General features: G+C 34.1%; 1 protein-coding gene across 1 annotated transcript in view; it reads right to left on the bottom strand.

Annotated features, from left to right (window-relative positions):
• The window catches only part of LOC120419264 (G-protein coupled receptor moody), a 278652-nt gene that overhangs the window by 52516 nt on the left and 198328 nt on the right, over positions 1–27808 (bottom strand). Inside the window, exons 6-7 of the mRNA XM_052708632.1 lie at positions 13025–13222; positions 8686–8820 (exon numbers count right to left, since the gene is read on the bottom strand). Of these exons, the coding sequence (XP_052564592.1) occupies positions 8686–8820; positions 13025–13222 (333 nt within the window). The remainder of the gene's footprint in view (positions 1–8685; positions 8821–13024; positions 13223–27808) is intronic.

Below are 27808 nucleotides of genomic sequence, written 5' to 3'. Positions count from 1 at the left end.
GATTAGCAACTTGCGGACGGAATCTGCTCAGTCTATCCCGGAAGCAGCGGTATTTTTTTTTTTGCTGTTTGGACTTGAATTGCAAAACAATTTGCTTGCGTGGATGGAACCGTATTTGCAGAAGTGTACTTTTGTTGACAATTTGTTGATTAAATTTGTTTTGTTTTTCTTTTTTTTTTATTCCTTTTAATTCAAAGTTTTTCAAAAGTTTAATTCACAAAATTTAGTTTTGTACTGACATCTTTGTTATGTAAACCATGATGAATAACGCTTGATAAAACAGTTGTTAAAACTTCTTCGAAATCTGGGAAAATCAAACACACATCGAGTATGGAATTTCCAAGAAACACACAGCCTTGGGCACGATCAGCAAAGAAGCCAGCGGTTGCAATATCCGTATCAAACAGTCAAATTGACTCTTACAAGTGCTGATAAATTGGAGACGACTTTACCCTTCGCAACTTTTTATTTTTTTTGTTAGCTTTAATTTTGTGTGGAAAAAGATATCTATTTACTTAAAATTTTATATCATTTTTCTATTAACTTTCAGGTGGGCCGGGCTTGCACTGGTACGACCGTACGAACATCAGGCCCATTTCGCAATCACCTCATCTGAATGTTTGTGTGGCTTGCCTTCTGCCGGACGGTGATTGTGCCTGGATTACGCCAGCCTGGTATGCTACTCGAGGTGAGTGTGCGTATTCAAACGGGAAATGGGTTGCACTAAGTTGCCGTATACACGCTTAGTTTGTGATCAGACTAGTAGTTTCACTGAATTTATGAGAGTTGACAATTTAGTTTTATACTCTAATTTTATTTCCAAACACGTAGATACAACTTCATTGTTTTACCACCAAAAACACACTGGAACATGGCAGTACATGTCCGATAAATATTACTCGCAACACAAACATACCACCACACCGTTATGCATTTTACTTATGCTGGAGGCCCACGCCCTGGCCGTAGTTGGGGAGACACACTGTGACTCCTCCAACGAGGCTGGTTGTTTACGTTTTCCCTTAGCACCAACCAGGAGCTGTGCACGTGGTTGGGACTACGCGTGGAGAGCACACGTGCTTCGTTTGTTTTAACCAGCGGAAGGTGTGTTGGGGGTAATTGAAAATGTTGTATTTTTACACTTTGCAACTTATGGACGCCAAATTGGCTTTGTGACAAATGTACTGGCGATTAAAAATCAAACATGCTAATGGAGTTGATTTGTGGGTTGGATAAAATGTCAACATATTTTTATTCATATTTCCAATCTCGACAACAATATTCTAGAACGCTAGAAGGCACTTTAATTTTGTGTCTTCGGCAAAGTTTTAGGTATTGATGAGGACTGTTAACAAAAATAGGTACAGTATTAAAGTAAGATTTTGCCGATATTTAAATTTACGTTTTTTTCACAAACAAAATCAATCTATTTCAAAATTCCGTCAGTAAAAACCGTCCGGCTACAAATTCTGCGCGATTTGTTATGTGCTTTTTTTTTTGTTTTTTTTTGAATAAAAAAAGACATTCTTACCCAACAATATTTGCACATCTAAAAATTCTATTGAAGAAATTTTAATAAAGGTTAAATTTTCACCTAACACTTTAAATGTTTCGATTTTGTTTAAAATAGTTCCCATGGAGTGGACCATTGTTTTATATCTACTCTAAGCTAAATTATCCTCAAAATATTCATCTAAGAAGCGATTCCTGGTGATATACAGCGGCATTATATTCATTTATCATTGGTGTCTACCCGTAGTTGCTACTCTGTTTATTGACCAGGATCCTAAGACATTGCTCCGTGGGACCCAGATGAAGAGTAGGAACAATCATCACCCTCGCAACGTTAACTGACCTTTCATGCTAGTATTTACAGCGCCGGCACGACCGGTGTTAAGGTTGTAACGTGCATCATCAAACATGGCGAAAACCATGGAGGACTGTTATCCCTGCCTCCTTAACGATGACGCCGTCCCGTTCCACTTAATCCGATGAAAATCGATCGGCACTTTACCACACGAGCTAGAATTCGGTCGTTCTGTCACTCAGGTATTACCACAACCGAATATTTTAACTCAATATTCACAGAATATTTCGGTACTCTGGCTAACTCATAAAAAATTTACCAAAACAGGCTGATTTTGTCTGGCTTGCCTTTTTTTTGCGCGATGCAACTTTCTCCATACAAAAAATTGTGCCACAGAAATCGCCTCAAATCAGCCGTTTAATTCAACTAACCTGAAGGAATATATAATCACAAGGCGTGCTGATCCAGGTAGAATTTGCCGCTTGCACCGAAAGACGCCACGTTCTACTTTTCAGCACTTGAAATGGGTGCTGCAAAGTTGAAACTTTTCAACACTTCTTATCGAAAAGTAACACTTTTTAAATATTTTTTGTTTTGAACGGTGAATTTACTAACACAATGAATATTTGACATAAAATTCCATTCAAGAAGCGTTTTTCGAAATTGTAAAAAAATGTTGTAAGCAAATCGTTGCCACAAACTTCTTTTTTCAGCACTCGTCGGTATTTATCAACTCGGTCAACCTCGTTGGCTCAATGTACGACTCGTGCTTGAAAAAATCTTCTTTTTTGCAACTTGTTGCATAAACCTACTAATTCAAAATTTATAATATTAACTCAATTGATTATATTATTGCGGGTCCGGCAACGCTTTCCTGGAACCTTTCCAAAGGAATGGAATGTTGTCAATTTGTAGCGTTAAATGTGCGTTGCCAACATGACCGTTTTCACTAGCCGAATTTTCATAGGTTGGGCCCACAATATACTAAGGTGATGGCCGTTACGCTTTCTGTGCTTCTTTCCTCCCCTTTGCACGGCTGCCAAGCCAACTGTCAACAGTCTGCAGTTTGTGTACAACCTTGGAAATGAGCGGCAAAGAAAAATCCAAAATTGAACGGTAAACCACAAAGTAAGAAAGTTTAGACCAGTTGGTTTTGGATAATTACTTGTTAATACAGGAGTTTCTATTTAAATTAAATTTTTAGCCAATGGGGGGGTTTTTTTTTGGTAGGAGTGGGAGAGCCGCAGCCGTATGAACTGGGTCGACCAGCTTACGTGCTGCGGTGTTCTGCACCACGCAGTGGATTGCCAGGGGGTTGGCGGCACGAGCGTATTTGTTGAGGCCCATTTTCCTGTCCGGCGACGGCATATAATCTGAAGCGGATGTAAATTTACCCGGGACGGTTCCAGATCCGCGGAACCGTGTTTGCCGGGGACTCCCGATCTCTCACAAAGAATTAGCTGAAACGAGTCGGCTCCAACCTGCCCAACGCCGGAAGGTTATTTTAGTCGTTCCGGAACCGACTGTGGTATATGACTTCCACAACCGCATCGTATCGCCATCTGTGATCCATCTAGAGCAGCTGATCATAGCTTGGAGAATGCCGCGAAAATCAAATACGCCCCATGGCAAGGCAATCTCCGACCTGGTCCTGAAGCCGCACCACAAGCAGGTCGTTCGTATAACGGTCTCCCACGTTTCTGGCCATCGCTTGGTGTTGACATCGAAATCCGGATTCACACGTGCCTTTGAGAGTGAATGTCGTTGACCTACGCCAAAACAAGTCCAAACTAGCGCTTTGATTTCCGTTCAGATGCATTTTTTAATTTTTCTTTATGCATAAATGTCCAACACAAGTTAAAGCTATGTTTCAATTTTTTCATTGTCACCTTTATATTTGAACAGAAAGTAAAATCAACCTTTGCTTACTGTAGGGCTGAGACCCACAATCTTCAAATTTATTTTTAACAGCAAAACATGTAATATAATAAGCCTCAAGTATTCTGGAGAAATATCTCCAAAATATAAATACAGCTATCTTTCCTTAAAAATTTCTTTTGCAAAACAAAGGTTTTCCGTTAATAATTGCTTGTAATATAAATCTTATCATAATGTTTGCTCAGTGGGACTTTTCTGTTCGATAGACCATTTTCATTTGTAGCAAAGCTCTTTTGCACACACACTCTAAGCGCCGGACAAACTCTGTCACGATGGTCTCGTGATCATAGCAACTACATCCACAGTACTATAATCGGATTAATATTGCTTCACGTTTTACCTTACGAGGGGCAGTGGAAAGCAATTTAGACCGATAAAGAGTGATGAAGACGCTAAATGGCTGGTCAACGCCCGAAGGAAGAGGACAGACAAACGACGTGACATCCATACCACATCTTATTTGTACCTCTCGTCTTACAACCAACACCAAATAGCGAGACAGCGTGCTGGAGAGTGAAGCTCCCCCCCCCCCCCAGCGGCCCAAACATAAATACAACCCCTTACAGTAAGACGTGAATGGTGAGAAAATACGATAACGCTTGTTTAAACCTCACGTAGACCGAATAATTTGGATGTAGAGATCGTCAGTAGATGCAAACCATAAACATACGTCGCTGGCGAAGATGACGGTGGATCAGTTCCGTTCAATGGCAGAATTCAGAGCAAATCATGCGGCAGCAAGAAACGAGATAAAGCAACGAAGCGATCAACACATGGTCGCCCGAGCATATCCACGATCACACGACGATTAACTCCCCAGCTCGGTCATGGCACCTAACAACAGAACCCCGGCAACGAAAACCACAGTAGTGCCGCGACTAGAAAATTGCAGTTCAATCTCGGAAAAGATCCATCAGGGCATCAGGAAACACGGTGGGACCGTGTCACGGTGCCGTTATGTTGCATCACTTCTATTCAACCCTCCGAGTAGTTTGATGCGGAGATGCCTACTGCAGTGGAACGGATGCGATGAAACAGCAGCCTCGAGGTGATCAAATCCGGTTAGAATTGCACTGCCTATTTCTATATCGGCGGCAATATGATGTTTTCGTGTCCTGGGGTATCTTGTTGATGATGGTGCCAGGTGTTCGAGCTTTTGGAGGAGGAGGAATCTTCGATAGAACTTGGAAGCAACGGGGAGGACCAGTGGTTTGATCTCTGTCGTTGCGGTTGTAGTGCGTCGTTGCTGGTGCTGCCGCATGATTTGGCTCATGAAGTTCTGCCATTGGAAACGGAACTGATCCACCGTCATCTTCGGCCATCGACGTTGATTTTTATTTTTTGCATCGGGTACTGACGATCAGCAACAACAAAATTATTTCGGTCAGCTGTTGATGTTTACAATCGTTAAGGCTTGATTGTCTCACGCATACACTGACATGACAGTAATGGGTTTGTATTGGTATGTTTGGGCTGCGCTTCGGCATCAGCTCACCAGGCAGCGCTGGCGTCGTCGTGATTTGGTGGTTTGATTAAGGACGATGGATTTCAAAAATAATTTGTATGGAGAGTCACGTCTGTTTGTCTGTGCCTCAACCTACTTTGTCGAAGACGCAGCCGATTTAGCGGTCTTCATCACTCAAGTATCGGACTAAAATTCCTATCCACTTCCCCGTGTCTTAAGGTGAAACGTGAAGGCAATATTAATGCCGATGTATTAGTGAGCTTTGGTAGTGTTAGTTTGCTGATGATCATCGATGACGTCATCGGTGAACGAGTATTTGTGCCGTCGCTTATTGGTAGTTGTGTGAGCAAAAGATCTTTGCTAACAAATGAAAATGTCTATCGAACGAGAAATCCACTGAGCAAACATTTGATAAGAGTTTATATTACAATCAATTATTAACTGAAACCTTATTTTTGCAAAAGATTTTTTAAGGGGAAAGATATGTATTTATATTTTGGAATATTTTCTCCAGAAACTTGAGCTTATTTATTACATGTTTGCTGTTAAAAATAATTTTAAGATGGTGGGTTCAGCCCTACTGTAAGCAAATTTTGATTTACTTTCTGTTCTAATAAAAGGTTACAATGAAAAAATTGAAACATGCTTTACTTGTTTTGAACATTTATTCATAAATAAAAATTAAAAAATGCTTCTGAACGGAATCAATCGCTAGTTTGGACTTTTTGGCGTAGTCAACGGACATTCACTTCATAGGCACGTGTGAATCCGGATTCGATGTCAACACCAAGCGAATGCCGGAAACTTGTTAGACCGTTATACGACCGACCTGCTTGCGGATGCGGCTCAGGACCAGGTCGGGAATTGCCTTGGCCATGTGCGTATTTGTTTTCGGCTTTCTCCAAGCTGATGATCAGCTGCTCTAGATGGAACAGATGGCGATACGATCTGTTGTGGAAGTCATATACCACAGTCGGTTCCGGAACGACAAATAACCTTCCGGCGTTGGGCAGGTTAGGCGACTCGTTCAGCAAATCTTTTTGAGAGATCGGAGCCGGCAAACACGTTCCGCTGATCTGGAACCGTTCGTGGTAAATTACATCCGCTTCGGGTTATATTGCCGTTCGCCGGAAAGGAAAATGCCTCCAACAAAAACGCTCGTGGCCGCCATCCCCTGGCAATCCTCTGCGTGGTGCAGAACCGCATCCGTAAGCTGGCCGACCAGTTCATCGGTCTGCTGCTCTCCAGCTCCTACCAACATGCTAAAATTTAATTTAAAAAAACTCTTATTAACAAATAATTATCCAGAAACCTAACTTTCTTACTTTTTGTTTACCGTTCAATTTTGATTTTTCTTTGACTTTTCATTTCAATTTTGTACACAAACTGCAGAATTTGACAGTTTGCTTTGCAGCTTGACCAAGGGGAGGAAAGAATCACAGAAAGCGTAACTGCCATCACCTTAGTATTTTGTGGGCCCACCTGTGAAAATCAGGCAATGCATACGTTCATGTTGGCTACGCACATTTAAGCTACAAATTGACATGCATTCCATTCCCTTGGAAAGTTGTAGGAAAGTGTTGCCGAACACACTAAAATAAAATAATTGAGTTTGTTTTGATAAATTTTGAATTAGTAGTTTATGCAACAAGTTGCAAAAAGAAGATTTTTTCAGCACGAGTCGTACATTTATCCAACGAGGTTTACCGAGTTGGATAAATACGACGAGTGCTGAAAAAATCAAGTTTTGCAACGAGTTGCTTACAACATTTTTTGCAATTCCGAAAAACGCTTCTTGAATGGAATTTTATGTCAAACATTCATGTGTTTAGTAAATTCACCGTTCAAAACAAAAAATATTGAAAAATGTTACTTTTCGATACTAGTGTTGAAAAGTTCAACTTTTCAGCACCCATTTCAGTGCTGAAAAGTAGAACTGGTGTCTTTCTGTGGCAATCGGCAAATTCTCCTGGATGCAGCACGCCTTGTGATTATATATTCATTCAGGTTAGTTGAATTAAACGGCTGATTTGAGGCGATTTCTGTGGCACAATTTTTTGTATGGAGAAAGTTGATCTCTCAAAAAAAGGCAAGCCTATGACAAAATCAGCCTGTTTGTAAATTTTTTATTAGTTATCCAGATTACCGAGAATATTCTGTGAATATTGATTAAATTCGTTTTGGTAATACCAGTTTACAGAACGCCGAATTCTCGTTTGTTTTGTAAAGTGCCTACGATTTTCATCGGATTAAGTGGAACGGGACGGCGTCATCGTTAAGGTGGCAGGGGATAAAATTCCTCCATGTTTTTTCGCCATGTTTGATGATGGCACGTTACACCTTAACACTGGTCGTGGCCGGCGCTGTAATGACTAGCATGAAAGGGTCATTTGAACGTTGCGAAGGGGTGATGATTGGTTCCTACTCTTCAACTGTGGTCCACGGAGCAATTCTTGGAGGTCCTGGTCAATAACAGAGTAGCAACTACGGGTAGACACCAATGAAATGTAATAATCCGCTGTATTTCACCAAGGAATGCTTCTTAGATGAAATTTTAGGAAATTTAGCTTAGAGTAGTATAGAAATGTTCACTCATGGGAACTATTTAAACAAAATCGAAACATTTAAATTTTTATGTTGAAATTTAACTTTATTAAAATTTCTTCAATAGAATTTTTCAATTGCAAATATTTTTGGTAAGATTTCTTTTTTATTCAAAAAACAAAAAAAAAAGCAGAAATCGGCGGCAGAATTTGTAGCCGTACTTTTTTATGACGGATTTTGAAAAATTGTTTTTTTTTGTGAAAAAACGTAAATTTAAATATCGGCAAAATCTTACTTTATCTGTACCTATTTTTCTTAAATGTCCTCATCAATACCTAAAACTTTTCCGAAGACACCAAATTAAAGTTGCCTTCTGCTTTCTATAATATTTTTGTCGAGATTTGAAATATAAAAATTTATTGTTAACATATTATCCAACCCACAAATCAACTCATTAGCATGTTTATTTTAATCCCAGTACATTTTCACAAAGTCAATTTGCGTCCATAAGTTTGCTGTGTAAAATACAACATTTTCATTACCCGACACACCTTCGCTGGTTAAAACAAACGAAACACGTGTGCTCCCGACGCGTATTCCAACCACGTGCACAGCTCCTGTGTGCTAAGGGAAATGTAAACAAACTGCCTCGTTGGATTATTCACGTGTGTCTGCCCAACTAGGCCAGGCGAGGGACTCCAGCCAAAGTAAAAGCATAACGTTGTGTTAATTTTTTTGTTGGCGAAAAATAAATCTGACAGACTTCCATGGTTCATGTTATTTTTTGTGTAAAACAAGGATTTTATCTACGTTTTGGAAATAAAATTAGGATAAAATTAAATTTCAACTCTCAAAAATCTTGAAAAACTAATCTTATCACAAAGCGTTCAAAGGTCAACTTGAGCAACATTTCCGTTGAAAGCACACTCACCTCGAGAGCATCCAGCTGGCGTAGATCCAGGGCACAATCACCGTCGGCAGGAAGGCAATCCACACAAACATCAGATAGGTGATATCGAAATGGGCCTGATTTTCGTACGTTTCGACCAGGGTCATCCGGGCCAACCTGAAATTTAAATAGAGAAAACATAAAATTTATGTAAAAGATATCTTTTCCACACAAAATTCGAGCTAACTACAAAAATAAAAATTTGCGAAGTTTAATGGTTCCAATTATCAGCACTTGTAGGAATTCAATTTGACTTTTGATACTGGATATTTCAACCGTGGCTTCTTTTGCTGGATCGTGCCCAAGGCTGTGTGTTCTTGGAAATTTCAAGCTCGATGTTGTGTTTATTTTCCAGATTTCGAAGAATTTTTACAACTTTTTATCAGCGTTTTCATCATGGTTTACACAACAAAGAAGAAGTACAAATAAATTTTGTGAATTATTTTTTTTAAAACTTGTTGAACTTAAAGGAATAAAAACAAATTAATCAACAAATTTCAACAAAAGTACACTTCTGCCACTTTTCTCCACGCAAGCAAATTGTTTTGCAATTCAAGTCCAAATTGCACAACTCATCACGCTGAAGTGGGGCAGCAAAAAAAAAATACCTCTGCTTAACGGGATAGAACTGAGCAGATTCTTCGGCAAGTTGGCGAATCGCGCAATGTTCACCAGAGTGGAGAAATATGAGCTGTATTATATCATCGCGCTGGATGTTTCTGGCACGAGGGAAAGACAACTGGAGAAAAACTTTTCATCCCATTTTCACGAGGAAAAAGTGAATCAAGCGGAAAATCGGAATTGGCTGCTTGTTTTTCGTAAGTGAGTGTTTGATTCGTTTAATATTTAAATTAAAAGTGCATTCGAATGAAAAAAATAAATTGTTTCACAAAAGTGAATTCGAGAATAGAAAACAGAATCGCCAATCAACTGAATTGAAATCACATCGTTTCTATTCAATATTAAATATCTATTCTTCAAAGCCATCGCCAAGTCTTTCATCTGAATAAGTTTTGTTGTCCAGCAAACAATGTTGTTTGTGAAGAGAATATTTTGCTCATAGGAGAAAAGGTCAAGAAATCTAAGCCAAGGTAAAACTTTGATACATTCCACTGTCTGCCTTGACACTGCTACACCTCGGGGAAATTGAAAGGAGACAGCACAATGGAATTCAGTGAATTCTTAGGTTGAGCATCAACCATCCAACGGCGAAATGATTATATTATAAATTTGGATCAAAATTCCAGTTAAATGTTCTCTTTAACGCAGATCTATAAGATTTTATATTTTCAAAAAAAAAAATGCAAATGCTGTAATCCCCAAAAATACAGAAATATGTTTGTGATAACTTTATCGTTACTGTTTGCTATTTGCTATTTGCTATTTGCTATTTGCTATTTGCTATTTGCTATTTGCTATTTGCTATTTGCTATTTGCTATTTGCTATTTGCTATTTGCTATTTGCTATTTGCTATTTGCTATTTGCTATTTGCTATTTGCTATTTGCTATTTGCTATTTGCTATTTGCTATTTGCTATTTGCTATTTGCTATTTGCTATTTGCTATTTGCTATTTGCTATTTGCTATTTGCTATTTGCTATTTGCTATTTGCTATTTGCTATTTGCTATTTGCTATTTGCTATTTGCTATTTGCTATTTGCTATTTGCTATTTGCTATTTGCTATTTGCTATTGCTATTTGCTATTGGCTATTGCTATTTGCTATTTGCTATTTGCTATTGCTATTTGCTATTTGCTATTTGCTATTGCTATTGCTATTTGCTATTTGCTATTTGCTATTGCTATTTGCTATTTGCTATTGCTATTTGCTATTTGCTATTTGCTATTTGCTATTGCTATTGCTATTTGCTATTGCTATTTGCTATTTGCTATTTGCTATTTGCTATTTGCTAATTGCTATTTGCTATTTGCTATTTTCTATTTGCTATTTGCTATTTGCTATTTGCTATTTGCTATTTGCTATTTGCTATTTGCTATTTGCTATTTGCTATTTGCTATTTGCTATTTGCTATTGCTATTGCTATTTGCTATTTGCTATTTGCTATTTGCTATTGCTATTTGCTATTTGCTATTTGCTATTGCTATTTGCTATTTGCTATTTGCTATTTGCTATTTGCTATTTGCTATTTGCTATTTGCTATTTGCTATTTGCTATTTGCTATTTGCTATTTGCTATTTGCTATTTGCTATTTGCTATTTGCTATTTGCTATTTGCTATTTGCTATTTGCTATTTGCTATTTGCTATTTGCTATTTGCTATTTGCTATTGCTATTGCTATTTGCTATTTGCTATTTGCTATTTGCTATTTGCTATTTGCTATTTGCTATTTGCTATTTGCTATTTGCTATTTGCTATTGCTATTTGCTATTTGCTATTTGCTATTTGCTATTTGCTATTTGCTATTTGCTATTTGCTATTTGCTATTTGCTATTTGCTATTTGCTATTTGCTATTTGCTATTTGCTATTTGCTATTTGCTATTTGCTATTTGCTATTTGCTATTTGCTATTTGCTATTTGCTATTTGCTATTTGCTATTTGCTATTTGCTATTTGCTATTTGCTATTTGCTATTTGCTATTTGCTATTTGCTATTTGCTATTTGCTATTTGCTATTTGTTTTTGTTTTTGTTTTTGTTTTTGTTTTTGTTTTTGTTTTTGTTTTTGTTTTTGTTTTTGTTTTTGTTTTTGTTTTTGTTTTTGTTTTTGTTTTTGTTTTTGTTTTTGTTTTTGTTTTTGTTTTTGTTTTTGTTTTTGTTTTTGTTTTTGTTTTTGTTTTTGTTTTTGTTTTTGTTTTTGTTTTTGTTTTTTATTTTGTTTTAAGGAGTTTTTTAGATTCAAATTTGACTTAAATTGGGCTGTAGAACTTAAATTTTATGTTAAAAGTAAGAAAATAAAAATATGCGAAAATCAAATCATTTAATCGAAACTTCGGATAATCGAGGCTTTGGATAATCGAGTCTGAACTGTAGCTAAAATTCACGTTAACATTTGTGTAATCTGATGATTACTCATTTTAAAGTAACTTTGAAAGATATTGAAGCTTCAAAAACAAACAAAAATTTGAACGCTTTGAAGTTTATTATAACTTGCAATATGGGTGGCGGATAAGAACAAGAACAAGAATTGGGAATATCTGAAAATATAACAATTATATTAAAGGTTAAAAAAAAACAATTTATTTTCCTCAAGTGAAACAACAATTCTCACACCAGCTTGCCTGTCGGAAGCCATAGTGTTTCGGCTAGCACTCTCGATACAAATTTTAATTACTCATTTAATTTGCACGACGAAGAATTAGCGAGCAATTTGGGCAGGCAAGAGGGCCAAGCACTTTGCCGCGTTCCGCCATCTTCCGAATGGTGGCGGGGGAGGGGGAGTCGGCGTTGATAATGCAGATAATGGCCTGGTGTGTGCCATTAAAATTTAAGGCCAAAAAGGACAGACAAACCGCTTTTTCGGGGGAAAAAAGCGTCCGTCGTGAAAGCTTTAAAAGCTCTGCAATAATTAATTTTACGTTTTGAGGGGTGGGATGTAGAACCACTTAAATTGCTGCAAAATCTCCTCGGCTTTCGGTTGACTTTTCGCGGAAATTGATTGCAGCTTAGGACAGTAATGGAATTGTGACCGGGGGAAATGTCTTCAAATTGAAAAAAAAAGTTTTGAAGTTGAAAGGAAAAAAAAACTCAACTTGTTGCATTCTTTTTTAAATTTCTCTTTTGAATCTCGAGCCAATCATAATAAAATGTTATATTTTATGTCTTCGTTACAATGGAGAAATTGCGCTACAAAACTCTTCAAAAGTGCTCGCAAAATCACAATCTTCCGGGTATTAATTACAAGGCCAAGGGATGTTTGAAGCCATGTAAATTGGAGGCGAAAAGCTAGCATAAAATTGCTACGATAATAGCTCTTGGCTGACCTGCAAGTAAAACAACAAGGGTTTCCCTCTTTTAATGATTTTTTTTCGTTGAAACAATCCTTGTTAGATTGAATTAAGGGCTCAGAGTGATGACTTTTTCGTGAATTTCGAGAAAATAACAAATTAGTTAATCAAAAAATTACCAAACTACCAAATTAACAAATTAACAAATTAACAAATTAACAAATTAACAAATTAACAAATTAACAAATTAACAAATTAACAAATTAACAAATTAACAAATTAACAAATTAACAAATTAACAAATTAACAAATTAACAAATTAACAAATTAACAAATTAACAAATTAACAAATTAACAAATTAACAAATTAACAAATTAACAAATTAACAAATTAACAAATTAACAACCCCCACTCACCTCAGTATCATCAACGGGCACACGCAAAGGACCTGGGCCGACGCCATCGCCCCCAGGTGGCGCTGGGTGCGCTTCTCCCGGTTGACGTCCACCTCGGCGTCGTACAGGTCGTACGTCCGCGAGCTGGCGCTCAGGTTCGCCCCGATGCTGGCCGCTGCTCCGGCACTGCCGGCAGCGCTTCCAGTGCGGCTGGCACGACTAGAAAAAAAAGAGATGGAAAATGTTTTATATTTTTGATATCTATTGTGAATTTTGAATTTTTGAATTCCAGTGGCGTTTCATGGCGTCCCTTTTTTTAAAATGTTTTTTTTTTTCTAGTGTAAGACATAACCTGATCAAGTTTTATTCCAACTCACAACAATTTATACCCCAGGGTAATCTCCCATCCGAACCAACAGACTGTAATCAAATGACCGATATTCGCCCGTGCGTGAAATAAACCTTAAATCATTCGTCGTAAATTTAATTCAAAACGACAGGCGAAAAGACGTAAACATCAGTTAACATTTGCAAAGGACTAACTGGAGTTATATTAAAAATTAAACTTTTTTTTTCATTTCAGATATGGTGTTCAGAATCGGAAATTTACAAATTAGTTAAAAAAAATCAAAAACAAAAGAACTCAAAAATCACACAACACTTTTTTTTACAGTGCAAACTCTGAAAAGCTCCTTTGCGAAAAAAGTAAAGCCCCAGAAACGAACATCCAAACACCTTTAGACCCAAATCTCACCCCTCAGTTCGCTCCATAGACACGCTCTACGGGGTTCCATTGTCCGACACAACTTTTCCAACAAGAATTTCCACTCGACCAACGAGGAAAAGTCTCCTCTCTCCTTGTGTGTTTTCTCGTTCAAAATTCAAATTATGGCGTATGGGCGACCCGTTGAGGTGCGGCCGTACCCTGTTGATCGTAGTTGGCCATTCCAGCTGTGGGGGGAAATCGGATTTTCCCACTGCGATAGAGCAGAAGCCGCTATTTTGTACCGCCAACAAACCAAGTTCACCCAACTGGAAGAAGTATGCGTGTGTGTGTGTGTCTTCGTTGATGGCCTGCTGGGATGTCTGTTTGCTGGGGCATTGAAAAGAATGCTAGAGGAACATTTCAAAAGGATGCATCAAAGCTTTTAAGATGTAATTTTGTCTCAATTTCTTTAAAGGTAAATAAAAATTTTATCTAGTAAATAACAGACAGTTTTTGAGCTAGTTTCAAAAATCTCTAATGACATTTTTATGCACAAATATAAAGCTGATTCGCCCTTCTCAAATAATACTCCAGACGATTCTCCCATTTCTGGGTCCGAAACTGGACCTGGTGGGCACAACACCAATTCAAGAGGGATTAGGTGGGGCATGTTGAAAATTTACCCAGTATGACAGTTGTTGACAGGTGAGCGTGTGTGTGTAACAACGGTAGGTCTCGGACAAAAGGTAAAGTTGATGTTTTGCAAGGAAAAGTTTTCGGGTTGAATAACACAACCCGGGCAACATAAATGCTGTCTGTCGTACGAGTTTGGAACGGAATTGATGCCGCGTGTGACAAAAGTTTTTGTTTTGGAAACTGTTTTGTCACTGGTCAACTTTCAAGTGGTTAAAGTGGAGTTAAAAAGGGCATACCTAAATGTTTAGCTTGAATGAGATAAGCATTATTTTTGAGGACTTTTGTTGCCCTTACATTCTGTTTGGTTTAGCATGGAATGTTTATAAAAAATCACAAAAATAGCTACCTTGTAGAGTGAACAATAGGGTGACACATTTAACGCCTTTGTTAACCTTTTTTCGAATTTTCCAATACAAACTTAAACGATCATAAGCGACCCTTAGACCTTAAATAGAGCCAGGGGTTATCTCGCATGATTTTCCAAAATTTTAAATTTTAAACCCTGGGTAACAAGTAGTTTTATCAATGTCTAATAACTCTTAAATTATGTTAAATTAGAAGACAGTTTCACCTTTTCATCAACACAACTCACTACGGTTTATACTTTTATACTTAGATTTTAACGAATTTAGTTAAGATTGAATTTACCACCTACCATATTTTTAGTTCAATCAATCAATAGAATAATAAACTAATGAGGCTACTGTAAATTTAAATTAATGTTTTTGTCCCTCACACGGAACAAAATCCGGTTTGCGGAATCGGAAACTTTGCTTTCGATTTGCTCTAAAAATCGCAAATCTCGGTTTCCACCCGTCAGCAGGAAACATTGCTTCCAATATCGCAAACGATTATTTCCGATATCGCAAACGTAACGCAGTAACGCATACCCCGCCAAAAGCACGCAGAACGCAGCCACTTCAATATTTACCTTTTTGAATTGACCGTTGCTGCTCGAATTTCGATAGAAATAAGAAGAAGAAGAGTTCATTTATATTTTATTTATTTGTTCATATCGAAACAGAATCAAAAGTGGTGACGATTCGAACGAAGCGATTTGTCCGATTTGGCCTCGATGTCCGTGGTGCAGCTGGGTACTGCTGGGCGCCGTCGCCGCCGTTGACAAATTGCTTTAGGAGGAGGCGTTTCCGCAGTGCACTCGTTGATGCACGGTTGATGTCAGCGTTTGACGTTTTGTGCAACAGAGTGGGCGAGTGACGTCGGCGGCGGTGCCACTCGGATAGAGGTGCACGGCGTGTTTTCTGGGCAACCTTAAGGAGAAAAAATAGTCATCACTACTTTCAAATGTGTCTTATAGGAAATTTTCTCAGCTTTCCAATGCTTCTAAGAGCGAAATGTTTCATCGGGAAATTTCTGAGATATCTCTATTTTAAGTTTTTTCTTTTAAAATCCTTGATTATTAATTGGACACTTTTTAATAACAGTCCAGGAAACTTGTCAAATGATGTGTTTCATGTGTCTTTTACTCATCAAAATGTGCAGAATAAGACAAGAAACAACTTTGTAGAAGGTTGCAAACCGCTAAACATTTTGAAAATTAAGTTTTAACCGAATTTTTGAATATGTGGGATTTATTCAAATATTAAAATAATAAAATCGTATTGAAATATTATTTTTACAGGAACAAATAGATTATTACATAATTGTTGTGTACAAATAACACCGGTCTGCTCTGATTCAGCTTGGAATTAGCTGATACAACCGAAATTTCTACAGGTTTGAGATTGATAGGGTATTACAAGATTTTTATGAATAAATATAATATTTCCTTAATCAAACACTAACCAGTTGCATGGATACAAAACATGTTTAATACTAGAAATTAAACTGCAAATTACTGTTGCGAGCTTTAGGAGAAATACTTTCCATTAGTATGAAATGATTGTTTTAGTTTTTTTTTTGTATTAAATGATTAAATGATTAGCAATATTTTAGAAGTTTATAAGACTCTCATCTTCAATCTCATCTATAAAAATATATATATATTTCTTGATTTTTTTCCAATTAGTTTGGAAAGAAAGTTTGTGTTTGTTTTTTTTTTGTTAAAATATTATTTAATTTTTGTTCAAACATAAAAAAATGTTTGTGACGGTGTTTTCAGCATTCTGAATTGGAAGACTCGAGTTTTATTGCTACTTTTAAGTGCATTTTCAACAGAAAACATTTTATAAAATTTTATTTTTATTTTATACTCATGAAAATATGACTTTTGAAGCTTGCTACAGTAATATGTAGTATATTTTCGATTTCAAATCATATTTGTATTTATGTTCCAGGTTAATGTTTGCTTGAGAAAATATCAAATTTATTCATTAAAATTCAATAATACCATTAACAATCACAAACCTGCCATAGTTTCGGTTGAACAAGCTAAATCAGAGTAGACACGTGTTATTTGTACACAAAAAATATGTAATTATCAAATAATTCTTGTACAAAATATATTTTTACACTGTTTTATGATTTTAATTTCTGAATAAATCCCATATATTCAAAAACTTAGACAAAACATAATTTTCAAAATGTTTAGCGGTTTGCAACCTTCTACAAAGTTGTTTCTTGTCTTATTCTGCACATTTTGATGAGTAAAAGACACATGAAACACATCATTTGACAAGTTTCCTGGACTGTTATTTAAAAGTTTCCAATAAATAATAAAGGAATTTAAAACCAAAAAACATAAAATAGAGATATCTCAGAAATTTCCCGATGAAACATTTCGCTCTTAGAAGCATTGGAAAGCTGAGAAAATTTCCTATAAGACACATTTGAAAGTAGCGATGACTATTTTTTCCTGATAAGGTTGTTCTAGAAAACACGCCGTGGGTGATGCTGATATCATTCCAGCGTTCTTGGGCCGGCGATCTAGTTGTTTTCCGCGTCCTATTTTAGACTCAGTTCCGAGCTGGCACGCCGGAAGTTCTCCTCGTCCTGGAGATTTTGGCTCTTTTCCTCTACGCGCCTTCGGGAAAGGTCCTGGTGCAGACTCAGGTTTATGCCGGATCCCAAGTGACTCCACACAAGAGCAACGAAGGTGCCCAAGCATTGCGCCACGATCGTGATTTCATTTCCGATTTTCACCTGGAGGATCGACTTGAGTGGAGCGGCCTCCGCTAGGAGACCATCCGCCTGGAACGAGCCCCAGTTAGGACGCCGTGCTGGCATGACAGAATCTCCGCTAGCAGTTGGGTCTGTCGACAATTAAAAAACAAAAATTCAAAGATTCAAAAATTCAAAAATTCAAAAATTCAAAAATTCAAAAATTCAAAAATTCAAAAATTCAAAAATTCAAAAATTCAAAAATTCAAAAATTCAAAAATTCAAAAATTCAAAAATTCAAAAATTCAAAAATTCAAAAATTCAAAAATTCAAAATTCAAAAATTCAAAAATTCAAAAATTCAAAAATTCAAAAATTCAAAAATTCAAAAATTCAAAAATTCAAAAATTCAAAAATTCAAAAATTCAAAAATTCAAAAATTCAAAAATTCAAAAATTCAAAAATTCAAAATTCAAAAATTCAAAAATTCAAAAATTCAAAAATTCAAAAATTCAAAAATTCAAAAATTCAAAAATTCAAAAATTCAAAAATTCAAAAATTCAAAAATTCAAAAATTCAAAAATTCAAAAATTCAAAAATTAAAAAATTTAAAAAATTCAAAAATTCAAAAATTCAAAAATTCAAAAATTCAAAAATTCAAAAATTCAAAAATTCAAAAATTCAAAAATTCCAAAATTCAAAAATTCAAAAATTCAAAAATTCAAAAATTCAAAAATTCAAAAATTCAAAAATTCAAAAATTCAAAAATTCAAAAATTCAAAAATTCAAAAATTCAAAAATTCAAAAATTCAAAAATTCAAAAATTCAAAAATTCAAAAATTCAAAAATTCAAAAATTCAAAAATTCAAAAATTCAAAAATTCAAAAATTCAAAAATTCAAAAATTCAAAAATTCAAAAATTCAAAAATTCAAAAATTCAAAATTCAAAAATTCAAAAATTCAAAAATTCAAAAATTCAAAAATTCAAAAATTCAAAAATTCAAAAATTCAAAAATTCAAAAATTCAAAAATTCAAAAATTCAAAAATTCAAAAATTCAAAAATTCAAAAATTCAAAAATTCAAAAATTCAAAAATTCAAAAATTCAAAAATTCAAAAATTCAAAAATTCAAAAATTCAAAAATTCAAAAATTCAAAAATTAAAAAATTTAAAAATTTAAAAATTAAAAAATTTAAAAATTTAAAAATTAAAAAATTCAAAAATTCAAAAATTCAAAAATTCAAAAATTCAAAAATTCAAAAATTCAAAAATTCAAAAATTCAAAAATTCAAAAATTCAAAAATTCAAAAATTCAAAAATTCAAAAATTCAAAAATTCAAAAATTCAAAACTTCAAAAATTCAAAAATTCAAAAATTCAAAAATTCAAAAATTCAAAAATTCAAAAATTCAAAAATTCAAAAATTCAAAAATTCAGAAATTCAAAAATTCAAAAATTCAAAAATTCAAAAATTCAAAAATTCAAAAATTCAAAAACTGCAGTCTAGGTCAACGGTAGCTGAAAAAAACAAAATTGAATTTCAAGCATCAATTTTAAAACTGTTAAACAAAACAAAAAAAAAAAGTACCACAACATGTTTTAAAACAAAAACATAGCAAAACTTTAAGGATTTTACAAACTATCAAGATAGGTTTAAAGCTAAACATGTCTCATTTGCTAAAATATTAGCAATTAGCATTTAGCAATTCCATATGAAAGTAAAAAAAACGTAATTTTTAAATGGCCCTACATTGGTCAGGTGGTTCCTTGGCTCAAATAATTTGACAGGGGTGAGTTTAAGTATGTTTTGGACAAAGTTACACTAAGAACAGTTATAACTAGTTTCAATGTTATAAGTTTTAAGTGTTATTGAAATAGGATTGAAAAATATCTTCAGATTTATAGACATTTTCAGTAGAGCATACTTCTCAGTAAATGTGGAAAACTTTTGATTCAAGATACAAAATTTGTTTTGACGATAAGAAAATAATATATTTTAACGAATAAATCATTTACTTAACTTCAAACTTAAATAAATTTTATTAAAAGTTATTAAACTTTGTTTAATTTTTTTAAATAAAACATTAAATTTAACCTCACTTAGGGTCAATTTGATTTTATAACTACAATATTTTTCAGTATTTTTCTGCGGGTTTTTAAGTCAAAATAATTAGACCCGTATTTATTTACCCGCTCTTTGGTCCAGACACCATCAAAACGGTATTAGAAGTTTTCATATGACTTTTTCAAATGTTAGGCTGGGTTTTTGAAACCCCAAACAATTTTTTTTTTTCAACTCGGTCAAACTTACCACCAAGACAGCTTAAATCGGCTAAAATGGAGCAAAGTTATGATTTTTTTGAAAAATATGTTTTTTTGTGAAAATCGACGAAAATTGCAATTTATCGGACCACCCTAACACGGCATGAGCATCCTAATGGTCAAACAAAAAAAAATATGGCAAAATCGAATGAAAAAAAACTCTTTCTAAACTAAACCAGTAAATGTTTTAAAAATTTGCTTGAGAAAAGTCATACCGGTAGGATAATATTTGAAAAATAAATTGCCACCTGGATAACGGCAGTTTACAATTGATTTTACAAGTTTTTTCAATGAAAATTTCAATCACTTTCTGTCTTCAATTTTTTTGGGAAAATTTTAACCGGGGGGGGGACATAAACTTGAAATACAATTTGTAATGGCCTAAACAAAAAGAACGATACAACCACAGATAAACCGACGTAAATCTATTTTAAACGACATTTAACGGATGTTTTGTTGATTCAAATATGTTTATCTGTGGTGATTACATAATATTTGACTTTAAAATGTGAACACTGGGAGCTTTCGTTCAAATGCTGTTTTTAACCGTCACTCAGAATGACACTCACTTTCGAAGCAGTTCTCCGTCACTCGTAAAAGAAAAACTACTTTTAATCTATCGTAACTTGCAAACACACACAATTTTGCAGCAAACAATGTCAAAAACGCGACAAAATAAAACACTTACCACTAGTTATAAAACAGCTCATTTACCCGTAAGAAAAAAAGTCATGCTTGTGCTTGAACAGCCTCCTATTTTGCAAATGTAAACAAACTAGGGCCATTCGAAAATCACGTCACGCATTCTCTCTTTTCATCGCCCAGGTAAAATTATTCTTCATTAGGTTAGATTTGCAAGGGAATGAATACTATTTTATATTTTAAAACAATATTTGAAGGAATCTTGCAATCAGAAATAATGAAAGATTTAACAACTCTGTTAATTGTAAGCTTTGAAATCTGGCAACCCTGATTAAAAAAAAAACATTCAGATGAGTCATACATATATGGAGTCTTGCAACACTATTTTAAGATATCGCCAATTTATAGGATTAGTTGACATTTGCAAGGTTTTCTGCTGTTAATTTGATTGAAAGTCATTTTTGAAAACGTATTATTGTACTTGATTGGAGTGTAGAGAAAAAAGGATTACTTTTCCGATCGATGATGAGTTTTGGTGAGCAGGCGCCTCCGTAAAAAAAATATCGCTTATTTTTTTAAATAAATTTGAGGTTACAGATTTTTTTTTATGAAAATTAATAATCATTTAAGTTTAAGGGTTTTGTACACTTGGGTGCTTTACGTAAATTTTCTTCAAGATTGTTTCAAAAAATATTCTTCAATAAAATAGCGTTTTTCCTCAACTGCTCTGAGAATTCCCAAACCCAAGCTAAATTTATCATTCCAATATTTTAGCCACCAAAATTCCGGTAAACAAAATAACCAAACATGCCTGCCAATATTCCCTCACATTACAAGTCCTTTGAACGCTCAAACCGCAGACTTTGTCCTTGTTCACGCACAAGATCCCGCCTGAAAAACAACTTTCCTCCGATCCCACAATAAATAACAGACGTGCAAAACAGGTGCGAGGAGAACAAAGGTGCGTTCTGCCCAGCCTAGCCTACCGGGAAAAGCCCGGAAAATATGGTCCAGGCGTTAATGCTTCGTTGAATCGTTTTCAATTTGAAAAAGGGGAGGAAAGAGGGCGGCTTTGTCACGTCATAGTGATGGTGACACGTGCTTTGGGTGGAAAATTTCGCCCCGATCAAGAGCGGTTGTTGTTCACCAGGTTGCCAATTATGGACTAATGGAGAGAGGTTAAGGATTATTTATTAAATGGAAAGGAATGCTAGAAAAAGTGCTAGTTGTGTTTTGAACAAAATCAAGATCATTTTTGTAGAAATAAGTTTTATTCTCAAATAAATTTTGTGTTCCATTGTGATTTTTTTTAAATTAAACACTATCAGGAAATTAAATCTAGCTGACCCTCAACATTATCACTGAAGAAAAATGACCCTCACTTCCTCCTCGAACTGATACCCGAGAAGTACGACACTTGACAGCTAGTAAATTAATGACCCAACCAGCAAAAAACCCAATTTGCGTATGACAAACGAGATTTTCCTTCCCCATCCGTCCATGGAACCAAAATACCTGTTGTTTGTCTAACCTCAACGATGTTTCCTTTAAGCTCCCACATCGCCAGCACCTTGCTCATTTTCCGACCTCGGGCGGTCTCCTCTCCCAAAAAAGTCAAAAACTAATTTCATTTCAATACTTCCCCCCCGCCGGGAGAAGCCGCTACCGGTTCTGTGGGTTGATTTTACTATTGCCCTATTGCCTAAGAGCAAACATTCGACGACGAGGATAAACTTTTGCACGTCGTTTTGTCCTAATTGAAATTCATACCCCTCTCTTTCGCTATCGTTAGTGTGAAGGGGGAACCAACTTGATTTTATCACCTTTGGAGCAGCTTTTTGATAAGGTGAGAAGCTAGATTGTTTAAAAATAGGGTGAATGCCCTTACGTTTGGTACAGTACGAAAATCTGTTCAAACATTTTTAATACATAATAGTAGTTTATGCAACAAGTTGCAAAAAGAGGATTTTTTCAGCACGAGTCGTACATTTATCCAACGAGGTTCACCGAGTTGGATAAATACGACGAGTGCTGAAAAATCAAGTTTTGCAACGAGTTCCATACAACATTTTTTGCAATTTCGAAAAACACCCATTGAGTGAAATTTTAAGTCGAATTTTCATGTACTTTGTCAATAAACCGTTTAAATCAAAAAAATGTTGAAAAGTGTTACTTTTCGAAACAAGTGCTGAAAAGTTCAACTTTTCAGCACCCATTTCAGTGCTGAAAAGTAGAACTTTTCAGCATTTATTTTGAAAAGTGTTGCTATTCGATTCTGTTATTTTGGTACAGAAAAGTAGGCTATTTCGTCGTTCAAGAATGACAGGAAAAGTAAGTAGTTTCACGACGGAATTGCAAAAATGTACTTTTTAGTTCCAAAATAGCGACATTTACCCTATATGCAGGGTATTATTTCAATACTGTCCAGACTCAATTATTCGGATAATCGAATCACGAACAAAGAAAAAATAATTTCGTTTTTTTCTTTTTCTTGTTTTAAACATTAAATTCGAGTTCTGCAACCCCATTATTGTCATATTTTAATAGTTGATTTCCTATTAAATAATAAAATGCAATTTTTCAATATTTTGTCACCGCCATATTGGCCGCTATCTCGGATTAAAAATTCTTAATCACTTTATCGTATTTTAGAGGTCATGCTCAAGATAAGGGAAATTTTCTTTTCGTGTTTCAACTATCCGAAGGGAAAATTTTCCGAGGCCTTCGAATAATCGAGTCTGGACCGTATTTGATTTGTTCTTTGATTAAAATTTTACAACTTTTTAAGGAATATTGAAAAATGAATATGTGAAATATTCACAAACGAACAACCGTGAATCCCGTATGAAATCTGCCGATCACAATTCTGAACGGTCTATTTGAATCAAGGGTTTTATCCAAAACGACTCATTCACTCGCGACCACAAATTGAAAGCGACAAAAAACTGCTCTGACCGTTTCCTACCGTTTGGCGCTTACACACCAATTGTGACAGAATACTCTCTCTTTGCTCTCCCTCTCACTTCAATCGGGTAGTACAGCGAATGGTTCAGAGAGACCGATTGCGTTATGTCGCTCAGTCGCTGAGTCGAAATAGTTTGCGATCGGCTTCGTTTTTCTCAGTTATTTAACTGCTTGAAATCTATGTTATCAAAAATGTTTTGCAATTTTGTTGATAACACGACATCAAAGACACATTTACAAGCAATTTCCATCATGCCAAATACAAACTTACGCAAACTGTGGTAGTGCAGGCCAAAAGAGCGCCGAGCTGGTATGTTGTTAGATTCTCTCCTCTCTGAACGTATTCAGCCTGACTGAAAAGTCCGTCGGACGTCCGTCGTTTGTCGTCCGTGCAATCGTACGACGTCGCACGACAATGTCGTGCGACATTCGCACGAATGTCATACGTTTTTGCACCAAAATGTCGTATTTGTCGTGCGATCGATCATCGAAATTGTTCGACATTGTCGTACGACATTCGACCGACGTCGCACGGTTTTGTTATTTAGGTTGTCGTGCCTTTGTCGTGTGCTGTTTTTTCGGGTTTTTAGGTTATGTGGCAGTAAAAATAATTTTTTTTTATTTTTAGATTATTTTTAGATGTATTTTTTCTGTTACTTAATCTTTTTCACTCGATTTCACAAACATTCATTAATATTACTTGTTGTGTGTCGCGATCTTCACGTGGTTTTTGGCGTTGTCTTCCAGTTGGCCTTTCATCTCGTCGTTTCGGCATCTTGGTCGGATTTGGTCAGCCATCTTTTCGAGCCGACGCCAGCGTGTAGATACGGCACTGGAACGGCGCTTCCGTTTATTTCCCACGGATTGATGGCCACCGGAGTACGGGACAACATCGGTTTACGCACTTCCAGTGCAGGTGTTTTTGCGATCGTGACAGTTTCCGTTCCGTGGGACAACACGGAAACGCTGGGTTGTTAGCAGGATTCGATTGGAATATTTTTGGTTACCTGAAAAAAAGATTACGTCATTCGGCTAAATCATCCGAAATATAACTTGAAATGTAAAATTTAACTTTCAAAGGTAGTCATTTGAAACTTGTAATTTTTTAGGAAAAAAGACAAAAAAAATAACACAACAAAAAATTTCATTTAAACATTTTAAGTTTCAGATAAAAAATCAACATCAACGTTATCAAAAATTTGTATGGAGAATTTCGTTTTTTTTTTTAATTTAAGGTGCATGTGTTTCTTGGGACTCTGAAGTCCTTGGTTTAAAGAAGCAATGAACTTAACAGTTTTTAAACAATTTTGGTATGTTCGAATGTTAGAATCACTAAAATTTAAAATATCTGAATAATTTTAAAATAAAAATAAAATCTTTGATATTTTTTAAAAACAGTTTTGAAAATATCAAGAATTTTAAGAAAAATACAATTTGAAAATTTAAGAGTTTATGATTTTAAGAATCCAAATATTTTAAAATTTAAGAATTTAAGAATTTTTGAATTTTACTTTTTTATAATTTTATAATTTTATAATTTCATAATTTTATAATTCTAGAATTTTATAATTTTATAATTTTATAATTTTATAATTTTATAATTTTATAATTTTATAATTTTATAATTTTATAATTTTATAATTTTATAATTTTATAATTTTATAATTTTATAATTTTATAATTTTATAATTTTATAATTTTATAATTTTATAATTTTATAATTTTATAATTTTATAATTTTATAATTTTATAATTTTATAATTTTATAATTTTATAATTTTATAATTTTATAATTTTATAATTTTATAATTTTATAATTTTATAATTTTATAATTTTATAATTTTATAATTTTATAATTTTATAATTTTATAATTTTATAATTTTATAATTTTATAATTTTATAATTTTATAATTTTATAATTTTATAATTTTATAATTTTATAATTTTATAATTTTATAATTTTATAATTTTATAATTTTATAATTTTATAATTTTATAATTTTATAATTTTATAATTTTATAATTTTATAATTTTATAATTTTATAATTTTATAATTTTATAATTTTATAATTTTATAATTTTATAATTTTATAATTTTATAATTTAATAATTTAATAATTTAATAATTTTATAATTTTATAATTTTATAATTTTATAATTTTATAATTTTATAATTTTATAATTTTTTAATTTTATAATTTTATAATTTTATAATTTTATAATTTTATAATTTTATAATTTTATAATTTTATAATTTTATAATTTTATAATTTTATAATTTTATAATTTTATAATTTTATAATTTTATAATTTTATAATTTTATAATTTTATAATTTTATAATTTTATAATTTTATAATTTTATAATTTTATAATTTTATAATTTTATAATTTTATAATTTTATAATTTTATAATTTTATAATTTTATAATTTTATAATTTTATAATTTTATAATTTTATAATTTTATAATTTTATAATTTTATAATTTTATAATTTTATAATTTTATAATTTTATAATTTTATAATTTTATAATTTTATAATTTTATAATTTTATAATTTTATAATTTTATAATTTTATAATTTTATAATTTACAATTCTTAATTTTAAAATTTTATACTTTTATATTGATTCTTGCACAGTAACTTGGATTTGGCCCGCACTTTTCTCTCGCACTTTTGACAACAAAATTTCTAAAAACTAGGCAACCAGCAGTTGTTTATTTACATTTCCAGTCGCAGTTTCCACCAAACTGGACATTCGCACTTTCAAATTGCGATTGACAGGTGAGCAACATCGGCTCGCTTTGATCATTTTTTGAGGAAATCAAAATTATCCAAGCCAGCTTGACAAGTCGCAATAGTGCGATCGATAGCAATAATTTAGTGCGAAGTCCAAGTTAGTGAGAATTGCGCAATACTTTCATAATTTTATACTTTTATAATTTTATACTTTAATAATTTTATAATTTATTATTAAAACTATTGTTAAAAGATAACCAAGATAACTAAAGAAATAAACAGAATTGAATTGAAGAATTGTAATAATTATATTATTTTAATTTTTTTAAATTTTCAAACGAAATCATACTTTATTTGTGAAATTGAAAAGTCTGAGAATTTAAAGAAAAATAATTTTATTGTTTAGAATTTTTGATAATTTCAGGTTTTTAATTTTATTCTCCCCCCCCTCTCCCCTCCCCCACGCACATTTTCATCGTCCTCATTTATTTTTCAAATGGGAGGCACACCCCCTCCATAGAGAAGGGAATTCAATACTCTTGCCCCCTCTATCGTTTCAAAAACAACTCACCGTATAAAAACCTCCGGCGGATCAAAAACGCCACCTCATCAATTACTTGGCGTTTGATCCTCCTCCTCCTTGGGTATGGCACGCACCGCCACCTCCAGCGGAAAGTTAAACGCCAAACCGCTTCCTCGATCGCAGACCGGCTCCTTTCCCTCCCGTCTTCCGGCAAGGCCCGCTGGAGTAACGATGGGACCCGTTCTCCTCCTCCTCCACCATCACGAAAGCTGAAATCAGGAAATCTGGAATATATTGTTATGATAAAGCCGCTCGCCCACTCCGACCGAAACTTTCCGGTAAAAAAGGAACACAACTTACCAATCAACCGGCCAAAATCCACACGAAACCTTACTGCAACGTAAAACTGGTTCGAATCGATTCAAAGTTTCTCTGATTTGATCAAGTCCAAACAAGTCCAACTAGAGAGAACTGTCAAACTGCGTCGACGAAAATCTTGACTTCAAATTGAAGGAAAATCGATGGAAAAACAATGTCGGTCATGTCAAGTGTTTGTCGTACGTTTGTCGTCCTTTCGACCAATCGATATCGAAACGGTAAAATCAAAACCGCGCGACAGCTCGTACGACGTGTGACATTTTTCAAACAGGGCATTTGTGACTCAGGTCGACGGACGGAGTGGGCAAAGAAATTCACGAAGTATTTGTGTCGCTAGAAGAAGCGATTGAGCAAGTCGCTGGCAGCCTGAGTGTAGTATTCGCTCGCGACTGGTTTCGAGCTCCAGTCGGCAAAGATTGGCTCGGCGATGAGTGAGTGATTTCTGATCTTTGAACCGAAAATCAGGACCCTTGATTTGAATGTTTGTAAACGATAAATATTTGTTTTTTAATGTTGATTTTCCATGTTTTGTAGAAATGAACATGATCGAAAGTGATATAATATATCTTGTAATAAATATAAAAAAAATAATGGAAAAAACTAGTTTGTAGTTAACAGTCAAACAGACACGATTTGTAAAAAAAAACGTTTCCTGCATCAATTTTTTTATATTTATTTATAAACAGCAATTCCATTTGAAAAGAGCCTAAACCGAAAAAAAGTTCTCCGATCGGGCTCAAAAATTTTCTGGGGGTTCCTTGGCCAAAAAAAT

The sequence above is a fragment of the Culex pipiens genome, chromosome 1 (assembly GCF_016801865.2).
Source record: "Culex pipiens pallens isolate TS chromosome 1, TS_CPP_V2, whole genome shotgun sequence".
NCBI lineage: Eukaryota > Metazoa > Arthropoda > Insecta > Diptera > Culicidae > Culex > Culex pipiens.
The sequence above is the reverse complement of the archived record's forward strand: the minus strand, read 5'-3'. Positions and strand labels throughout refer to the sequence as shown.